The sequence below is a fragment of the Ascaphus truei genome, unplaced genomic scaffold (assembly GCF_040206685.1).
Source record: "Ascaphus truei isolate aAscTru1 unplaced genomic scaffold, aAscTru1.hap1 HAP1_SCAFFOLD_3572, whole genome shotgun sequence".
Classification (NCBI taxonomy): domain Eukaryota; kingdom Metazoa; phylum Chordata; class Amphibia; order Anura; family Ascaphidae; genus Ascaphus; species Ascaphus truei.
In genome coordinates this window covers 907-11,383 of record NW_027456588.1, presented here as the reverse complement: position 1 = coordinate 11,383, position 10,477 = coordinate 907, and the positions used below count along the sequence as shown (strand labels likewise).

The following is a 10,477-nucleotide window of genomic DNA, read 5'->3' as shown; positions in this document are numbered from 1 at the left end:
TTACAGCGGCGGCCTGGAACGGAACCCGCCGTATGAGCGGGGCTCTGCTGTAATAATAATAGCATGTTCTTGTATAGCGCTGCTAGTTTTACGTAGCGCTTTACAGAGACATTTTGCAGACACAGGTCCCTGACCCATGTGCCTGGGGCACAGGGAGATAAAGTGACTTGCCCAAGGAGCTGACACCGGGAATTGAACCAGGTTCCCCTGCTTCAAAGGCTGCGGCCCCGCTGGCGCTGACCGCGCTCATGCTTGAGAGCGGTGACGTTACCAACTCTCTAAGCATGAGCGCCGGGTGTCCTGCCTATTTTGCAAGGGCACGCGGGGGTGGGCGGAGTGGCGTTGCAGGCAAGTTGAGCTCGCTTGAAAGTCAATTTTTTTGTTTACTCAAGCGCCAAGCTTGGGTGAGCGTACGTGCCCGCGCACGAGCGAGCACGCACCGCGTGAGTGGGGGCGGGACAATTTGAATTGCCGAAACTAAAGTCGCCAAGCGCCGCGCGCTAGCGTGGCCGCAGCCAAACTCTGTGCCAGTCAGTGTCTTTAGTCTTTGAGCCACTCCAACCTAAATTATAAGGCAGACTCATTTATTGGAGGTTGGTCTCGCTCATAATGTATGAGTGTGACCTCACTCCAATGAGTGAGTCTGATTTATAATTAGTGAGACTACATTATGTGTGGGATGCCTGTAATGAGTTGGACTTGCTAATACTTGCTAATAAATGTGACTGCCACTAATGGCTGTTGAGCGCATATTAAGTAGTGTTTAGATCGGGTGCTCTGGTGGTACCGCCTACTCAATGATCACGTGACGGTAGGAACCCCTGCACAAGGACGCGCGTACTCCGGTTACGCGCTGTCAGAGGGACATCATCACTGTGCGCGCTGGGGGGGGACACGGAAAAAGACTGAGGGAACCCGGAGCGCGGAGTAACCGGGTGAGCGAAAAGGGAGTGGGGCGAGAGGTAGAATGTGGGGGGGAGGGGGTGAGAAGAGAATGGGACTATTGAGAGGGGGGGGGGGAGAAGGGAGTGGGGAGAGAAAATGGAGTAGAATGGGGGGAGAGGGAACATGGAGTAGAATAGGGAGGGGGGCGAGAAAAAGGAGTAGAATGGGGGTCTGTCTGTGCCATCAGCGCCATCAGCATCCCTTTAACTCCAGGAATCCCATGCTTAATCCGCATTGTGTTGTGTCCCTGCTGATGTTTTACTGTTATAATTAGGTAACTGATCACTTTAAAGTTCCCAGTAATTGCTAGTTTTCCCAAATTACGTCATCTGAAAAAAGTAACTCACAGGAAACTCTTGGTGATTTATTCTGATAAATTGGTGCTTTAATATGACTGTTTCCTAATGCACAGGTAATTATTTGACGGGTATCTTTATTAGACTGTGATTGCTAGGGTTAGAAATGTCCCTCTGATCATAACTAATAAATAATTTAACCCACTTCAGGCTCCGCTTCCAACTGCCCCTCCCAGCGCCCCCTGGCACCATGGCCCCCAAAGACCTCATGACCAACTCCCATGCCAAGTCCATCCTGAATACCATGAATTCGCTGCGCAAGAGCCGGACGCTGTGCGACGTGACGCTGCGTGTGGATCAGACAGATTTCCCTGCTCACCGCATCGTACTGGCTGCTTGCAGCGATTACTTCTGTGCAATGTTCACCAGCGAGGTGAGGAGCCGCAGGAGTTGGGTTACTACGAGAATTCATCAGGCAGAATCCACCACATATTCAAATGATTCTTCACACTGAAGAATCATCCATCAATCATTTTACTGGAGCAGTGCTAAGTAAACGGACCATTGCTTCTGTGATTAATGCAGGGGCTGCAATTCTTAGGAAATCGTTATAGTACATAAGTACAGTATAACCTAAAAAAAAGAATTGTGTATATAAAAATGTATTTATAAAATGTTTTACCAGGAAGTAATACATTGAGTTACCTCTTGTTTTCACGTATGTCCTGGGCACAGAGTTATGATGACAGATACATGGTTACATAGACGAACAGGGTTACACATTGTATATAATGACATTGCATTAGGTGAACAGGGTTGTAGATTAAATATGAAGATATTGCATGAACAGTTGAAGATAGAGTAAGTTTTATAGGCGTATGTAACAGTTACAGACCACATAAAAATGTGAGAGAGCTTATTTTTTTAAAGAAATTAGACTTGTGCTGGGTTTGGGAGTCTCGGCTAGATTGTTCCAGTTGTGAGGTGCCAGAGGAGTAGCCGGATACTTTGTTGTACCGTGGGACCATGAAAGTCCCTTGTAGTCAGATCTCAGATAAGTGCTGCATGTGGTAGGGGTGAGGAGCTTGTTTAGATATGGGGGTAGCTTGCCCAAGAAATTTTTGAAGGCAAGACAGGCGAGATGAACTTTGCGCATAGACTCAAGTGATGACCAATCTCGTTCTTTGAGATTTTTGCAGGGATGTGTGTTGTCATTACATTGGAGGAAAAAGTGGCATATTGAATTGTAGAGGGTGTCTAGTTTGCGAAGGTGCTGTGCCATATACTATGTCCCTATAGTCTATAATTGGTTCTAGCATCTGTTGTACAATGTGCTTTGTGACCAGCGGGCTTATGGAGGATTTGTTCTTATAAAGTATGCTTAGTTTGGCATAGGGTTTGGTTGTCAGGGTATCAATCTGCAATCCAAATGTTAAATGTGTGTCAAACCATATGCCCAGATATTTAAAATTGGTAACAGGGACAAGGATGGTGTTAGAGCTGGTTCTTATCTGAAGCTCAGCCATTGGTAGCTCTAGAAATTTAGTCTTGGTCCCAAATACAATTGTTACAGTCTTGCCAGTGTTTAAAAACAGTTTGTTTTGAGACATCTAATTTTCAAGTCTCAAAAAATCAGATTGAAGTACGTGTTCAAGTTCGGAAAGGCTAGGGATGTGTGCATGTCATCTGCATACATGTTTATTGAAGCTCCCTTACAAGCTGTAGGTAGATCATTGATGACCACTGAGAAGAGTAGGAGCCCCAGAACAGAGCCTTGCGGGACACCGCAGGTGATATCCAAGGGTTGGAGTTAATGCCCGAGACACGTGTTGGGATTAACCTGATAGGTAGGAATGAAACAAGTTTAAAGCATGCTTCCCTATTCCAGAGCACTGAAGTTTGTTTAGAAAGATAGCATGATCAACAGTATCTAAAGCCCTGGCAAAATCTAGACATATTGCACCAGTAAATTGTTAGTTACATTCCACACTGAAACTCTTTGCAAATCCCTAAAGGGTGAGGGTGCTGGCCTCTGCCCCCACTTCTGATGCCCCGTTACTCCCCACAGCTTTCGGAGAAGGACAAACCCTATGTGGACATCCAGGGTCTGACCTCGTCCACCATGGAGATCCTGTTGGACTTTGTGTACACGGAGACTGTCCACGTGACAGTGGAGAATGTGCAGGAGTTGCTGCCAGCGGCCTGTTTACTACAGTTGAAAGGTGAGAAACGGGGGGAGAGATCTACTTAACATTTACACAGCTGATCGGGAAGAGCAGAGACCCACTTAACATCACAGCTGAGAGGGGAGGAAAGGGCAGAGCAAAGAGGTCCCTTTTATATTAAGTGTTGCAGGTTTAATTAATATTCCTTTATCACTGTATATTTTGGCATCTTGTACATTTGGTTATTACTCTACTATATTACAGTATAGTCCGTAACGCTCTTGGTGTCTGTTTGTCACAGAGGGGAAAGGTTTGGAAGATGTTGGGCAGTGTGGGATTACTTGCGTTTCTCAATTTTGATCTGTGTAAAATGCAAGTCTACTGTACATCTCCTTTAATATCCTGATTTAGCCTAAAATGTTTCAAATCCTAAATGTATACATGTTGCATGTGTTTTGCGTGTCCACACTGAGCCTTAGGCTCTGCAGATTAAGCGGTTGGATGCACCAGGGACTGGAGCCAGCTGCAGGTTAAAGTGTGAGCTGTGTCCCCTGCAGGCGTGAAACAGGCGTGTTGTGACTTCCTGGAGTCTCAGCTCGATCCATCAAATTGCCTGGGGATCCGAGACTTTGCGGAGACTCATAGCTGCCTGGACCTGATGCAGGCAGCAGAGGTTTATAGCCAGAAGCACTTCCCGGAGGTGGTTCATCACGATGAGTTCATGCTTCTGCACCAGGAGGAGGTGGAAAAGCTGATCTGCTGTGATGAGATTCAGGTACCACAGGGGAGTGTATGACGTCCCTGAAGTCCCTCTTTTCCTGTGCACTTTCTCACCTTCTCCCTCACTCTGCTCTTGCTTGTTCTCTTTTCAGCACCCTGACACAAACTAAGCCTTTCAAGACATGGACTCTGTCCGATTTTTACAATTGATTCCTCCCTGGTAAACACAGAGGCAAAGAATTTGTTTAATACCTCTGCTTTTTTCCTTCTCTCCAATAATCTGCCTGCCCATCTCACACTGAAAGGGTCCTATATTTTCTTTAATCTTTTTGTTTATTGAGGTATTTAAAGAACGTTATTAATGTTGTGTGTTAGATTGTCTGCTCATTGCGTTACCCGTATCCCTGTAGATAGACTCGGAGGAGCCTGTGTTTGAGGCTGTGATAAACTGGGTGAAACACTCCAAGCAGAAGCGAGAGAAATCCCTGCCTCAGCTCCTGCAGTACGTGCGCATGCCCCTGCTGACCCCGCGTTACATCACAGATGTCATTGACACTGAGGTACAGGGTGTCACTGTCCCCTTCCGTTTTTTTTTTTTTTTTTTAATGTAGGAAGTCATCCTGTAGAATGTGGTCTTTACTGTCTGTCACTGTGTGACATGTCTCGTCTTTTCCAGTCCCTGATCCGATGCAGTTTGCAGTGCAGGGACCTAGTGGACGAAGCAAAGAAATTCCACCTGCGGCCAGAGCTGCGAAGCCAGATGCAGGGACCCAGAACCCGGACACGTCTGGGTTAGTCTGGAGGTCACTTGCAAGGAGTGGGGACATTAGTCTTTCCCATTTGTCACATAAGGCAAACCTGTGAGCACGTGACCTGCATAAAGGGTTAATACATGGCTCTCAAAGGTCTCTCAAATGAACAATATCTCCCTTCAATCCGAACCCATATACCATCTGTCACGAATAGCACACAAGTGAGCACATGACTTAGATATGCAACCATGGTTAATACACATGGCTACTCTAGCCAAGTCCACTTTCTGCTGCGCAAGGTACTTTCAATGAGTTAATATTCCTCAATTGCATTCATGTCTATCCACGACCCAAGAAATATGCAAAATATGTAAATTAATATCTACCAGGATCTTGGGTCCCGGTTTATTATAGATAAAACTATGCACTTAACACACACATCTGTTGTAGAAAAATGTGTCCGAAAATGTAAGTACTCTCTCCAGAGCGTGCAACAGTTTATTCAGAGCCCCAAAGCATCACTTATTAAATGCGTATACATATATACATACATACCCAGTGCTTAGATTGCAGAAAAAGGATTACAAGAACTTTAAATTACAGTAAATGCATTTTTCTTGGATTTTGGCGGGGGGAGGTTTGTTTGTTTTTTTTTCTCCCCCGCCCCTCCCCCCCGTGGGAATACATCCGGTTATCATTTATGACCTTCTACACATGTCACTTTTAGTGGGCCATCTGTGATAGGCCCCCCCAATTTAGTCCTCTCTGAAGACCGGCACAGACCCAGGAAAAGTTTTCACCTGTCATAAACCCAATACATTGAGTTTAAAAATACAATCTTTTATTACATTAATCCCTGAAGCACCAGATTGATTAAAATACATAATATCTCATGATATTATCATGACACCATCCATTGGAGACACTGTTATGTTTCTGTTTCCCAGGTGCTAATGAGGTTCTTCTTGTTATTGGGGGATTCGGCAGCCAACAATCTCCTATAGATGTGGTGGAGAAATTTGACCCAAAGACCCAGGAGTGGGGTTTCCTCCCGGTGAGTAACCTCTCCAATTCCCCTAACGAGCTTTCGTCCGGTGACTGGGTGATACCTTCCTTCCCCTTCTTTTTAAAGCTGTATGAACATTGAAGCCTCTGTCTTTTTGTTAATTAAACCTGTGCTGTGTCCACATAATGTGTCATTGACCATGTGCCAGCAGCTCCATGACGCGTGCTCTTCCCACTCCAGAGTGTCACTCGTAAGCGTCGCTACGTGGCCACAGTGTCCTTAGGTGACCGTGTCTACGTGATTGGCGGGTATGATGGGCGCTCACGGCTTAGCTCGGTGGAGTGTTTGGATTACACCTCAGAGGAAGATGGCGTCTGGTACTCGGTGGCCTCCATGAATGTGAGGAGGGGACTGGCAGGGGCCACCACACTGGGAGGTTAGTAGTTGGCAGTGGAAAAATGCACGTGCTCACTCTGCACTTGGGCTCATGCGGAATGGAACCTTTCACAGGTGCTGTCCTGCCGCCTTCTGTTTCACCCCTAAGATACGTGGTTAGGAGTTTTGGGGACACGGTATTTAGGGAAAAGATTAGCCCCGGTTACCTTGGCGGGAAAACGGCAAGTGTCTAAACGGCAAGTGTCTAAACGGCGGCTGCAAAATGTCCTAGACCGTGGCTCATGCCATTTAATTACAAGTATTCTGTGTAACATGTTTAGTGAGCTGTATACAGGAAGAGAAATAATACTGCACTTTAAACAATCCGCGTGTGTATAATGTGCAGCCGCTGAACATGGGGCTTCTCGGCCCCTCTCTGTACCTGGGGGAGGGGGGCACAGCTCTAACTGTGGTGGTTGCTGTCTGTCTGTCTGCTTGGGCAGGTGCTCTCAAGCATTTGGGGTTACTGTTTTCAGGAGTGGATGAGATGTTGCCCTCATGGAGGCGGTGAGGTAGCTTCCTTTCACTTCATTAATGGAGCATCCTTTTCTCCAGATATGATCTACGTCTCTGGTGGGTTTGACGGGAGCCGGCGTCACACGAGTATGGAGCGTTATGACCCCAACATTGACCAGTGGAGCATGCTGGGAGATATGCAAACAGCGCGTGAGGGGGCAGGGCTCGTTGTGGCCAATGGAGTCATCTACTGCCTGGGTGAGAAGTCTGGGTTTAGCAGAGAGATCAGGGAGAAGATTTGTTCTCCCCTGCTTAAAGGGAGGCCATCTACTGTATGGTTTGCCATATAATCCAGAGCTCCCTGTACCGCACCACTCGCCATCTAATCCCAGCTCCCTGCACACATTGATCCACCTCTCGATACTTGGCATCACTCCTTTCTAATGCCCCCTGCTGTGTACCTCGCTTATGGACTCCCTTTGTGTTTCAGGAGGTTATGACGGACTAAACATACTGAGTTCTGTGGAACGGTATGATCCTCGCACAGGCCACTGGAGCCATGTGACACCCATGGCCACTAAACGTTCAGGTGAGAGGCTACCACTCCCTATCATACACTCAGACATGCACTTAACAATCTGAATGTCCTAACCGTTTAATCCATTGGTATTCACTGTCTGCCTATATTTATGGCTCTGCGCTCGTCTCTCACTCGTGTAATATCCCCACTCCTGGCCTATGGCTGCAGGTGCTGGCGTATCTCTGCTGAATGATCACATCTATGTGGTGGGCGGGTTTGACGGCACTGCACATCTCTCCTCCGTTGAGGCCTACAACATCCGCACAGACTCCTGGACCACGATGACCAGCATGACTACACCTCGCTGTTACGTTGGAGCAACAGTGCTGCGCGGGAGGCTGTACGCCATCGCTGGGTGTGTATCGAACTGATAATTAGCCAATCGGAGCGCTCTGAGAACCCAAGTAGGAGTGTAAGAACCTCAGACATATCTGATTGGCTCAGGTTGTTATGGATACACTGTTCCATTCACCCACAAAAGACCACACCTTCAATACGAAGTACAGTTTTGGGCGGAGGGGAGGAGGGAGGGTGTGAGTCAGGAAAGGGGGGGTGGAGGGATTGATGGAGGGGGAGAGGGATTGTTGGAGGGGGGGGTAAGAGGTGAGACTGAGGGGAGAAAAATACACTTGAAGAGGGAGGGAAATAGAGGGGGCACGTGAGGTATGAAATGGGGGGATCGCGAGGATTGAAATTGGGCTCACAACACGGCCGACCAGGGGAGGGGGACACTGTAGTCTTGGGCCCCGGGAAATCTGTCTACAGCCCTGAGCACAAATATAAGATTAGTATTTCCCGATTGTCCCTGTGGCAGTGGCCACCAATGGTGTTAGGTTCCACCCTCCCTTTAAGATAGGACAGAAAGATCTACCTGTGGGAGGACCTATAAATAGCTCCTCCTTTCCTCCCCTCCTCTGTCCTACCTAACTGAGTTAGAGGTTAGTTTTTTACTGTAATGTAGAGAGGACTTATCTGACTACTTAGTACTTGATCCACGAGAGTTGTCTGCCTGTCCCGCTGAAGCACAGACATCTGCACTCCAAGGAGTTGCTGTTCCATGGGGCCGTCGGAAAGCCATGCTGCAAATAGCCGCTGAGGCTCGCAGCTCTTGAAGCCGCTTGGGCAGGTGCGAGCATGTCAAGCCAGAAGAAGCCCGACGGTGTGGAAGCACGACATAGGGGATATCGCGAGAGGTTACGATGATGTCAGCGGAGGATTTTAAAATGCTGTGCAGACAGATGCTATCGCTGCCCTGCTAGTCTGCAGAAAGATTACGGACGTGCGGAGGACAGCACATGCTGGAAAGCCTGCTCAAGTGCTGCAAAGTAAGGTGTAACTGCTGCAAGCTTACTTACCGTAACTATATAGGAACAACTTTTTTTTAAAAAGTGATTTTTGTAAGCTTGTTGGATCCTAGCCAGGATATATCATGGATACAAGCGCCACAAAGAGTGTTGTTGTTAAAGTCCCAAAGTAAGCCCCAGAGAGAAAGTAGTACTAGTGTGATTTTTGTTTTATAGAAGAGATGACTGTAATTATGAAGATTCATATGTCAGTACTCCAGGACTACAACAGGAGGATACTGTGACCAGAGCACCTACAGAACCGACTGTCAGGAAAAAGGCCCCAGTTCAGCTAATGTCGGATTTCATCTTGTGAATGAAGGAAGCGGTAACCCAGTGGCATTAAGGCAGACTCTTCGAAATCGCATTGAGGCTGAAAGCGGGCAAGATTGTATAGTATCCTGGAAAGACCGCAGGACTCTTTCTTAAGAGGATGAGCGATTCAGCAGAATGGAGCTGGAAATGCAATCGAGGAATGAGAAAAAAAAATAGGACAAGCTCACGACGTGTGTGTGTGTGTGTGTGTGTGTGTGTGTGTGTGTGTGTACACACAAAGTATACCGCATCAACACAGTACGTAACTGTTGCCCAAAAACTGTCTTAGTATATGGTATTATATCAATAGACAGTGGTGCTAAAGGATAATAAATGTGTAATGCAACAAAAAAGCATCCTTATGAAGAAGCACGTGGGCATACCAAATGAGTGATAACAATACAAAATTTATTAATGTAGGTTTAAAAACAAGGGGAGAAGGATTAAAAGAGGACGGGGACTCGCATCTACCAATACATATGTTCCATGAGGCAAAGGCACGTAAAATGGTCAAGATATACACCAAAGGTAGTCAACATACACAGGTAGCGCTATAACAAGCATGCGTCTATTCCATTACACAAACTGCAGATTTGTGCACAAAACATGAGATAACCGTTGTTGAGTCAGTAGATGCAAAAATGGAGGCAGTATTGCCCAAAATTAAAGATGCAGATACATCACCATTAGAGCGTAGGTGTAAAAGACCAAAATACAAATAGCCAGGGCCTCCTGTAGTGGAAAAAGGTAGGGGTCCCACTCCACAGACTCCCACTCAACGCGTTTCGACTAAAATGGTGTGATGGTTATTACTCTCTGACAAGGAGAGCAGCTGTGTTGTTTAGTAGTAGGTCGCTTGTGACATCACCGCTGCGTTGCAGAAGCAGCAAGACGGTGGACATATGAACAAAAGCCCCGAATGTTACCGCAAAGGAGTTATTAAATAGCTGAACTGCTAAACAGAATCAAGGACTTATATTTCTAGTCTACATCTCCCTGAACAATCAAGGAATGAGCTTTCACTTGAGGCGTCATCCACCTTTGTTCTAGAGCTCAGACCCGCTTTTCAAAACAGTAAGAGAGCGCTTACAGATAGAGGACGAGCCTTCCCCTTAAGAACCTAGGGAACGCCTACATAGTGAACCAAGATTTTTTCTGCTTCACGATGTAGTGAAGGATATGATCACGGTAGAATGGTCCCAGCCGGATGAAGATGCCGTCTCCTTTTTGAGATGCTATGAACAGGTGGATGTAGAATGCCTTGAAGAAACCATTTACTTCGGCAGGCACAGCCTGCAGGCCTTCTATAGCCATAACATCTGTGTCAAGAGCAATGAAGTTTATGGATTGCTAATATGGAGGTGGCTCTGGATAGGAAGGTTAAATGATCCCAGATAGTGGGAGCACTCGCTGAACTTAAAATGACAGTGGATTTTGTAGTGGAAGTATCGCTGGATTCAGGAA

At 46.7% G+C, this 10,477-nt stretch overlaps 1 protein-coding gene across 2 annotated transcripts; it reads left to right on the top strand.

Moving 5' to 3' along the window:
* Window positions 1–780: 780 nt before the first annotated feature.
* On the top strand, window positions 781–9,406 carry LOC142483695 (kelch-like protein 12). Of its 2 annotated transcripts, none has more exons than XM_075583710.1 (12): window positions 781–935; window positions 1,452–1,674; window positions 3,310–3,463; window positions 3,964–4,181; window positions 4,537–4,686; window positions 4,803–4,917; window positions 5,826–5,932; window positions 6,125–6,320; window positions 6,875–7,033; window positions 7,266–7,364; window positions 7,524–7,710; window positions 8,876–9,406. In XM_075583710.1, the coding sequence occupies exons 2-12, from the start codon at window positions 1,492–1,494 to the stop codon at window positions 9,012–9,014; spliced, it is 1,707 nt and encodes a 568-aa protein (XP_075439825.1). In that variant the 5' UTR covers window positions 781–935; window positions 1,452–1,491; the 3' UTR covers window positions 9,015–9,406. The 2 variants fall into 2 exon arrangements, with proteins under 2 accessions (XP_075439825.1, XP_075439827.1); XM_075583712.1 differs by lacking the exon at window positions 8,876–9,406 and adding an exon at window positions 8,340–8,361.
* The last annotated feature ends 1,071 nt before the right edge of the window (window positions 9,407–10,477 follow it).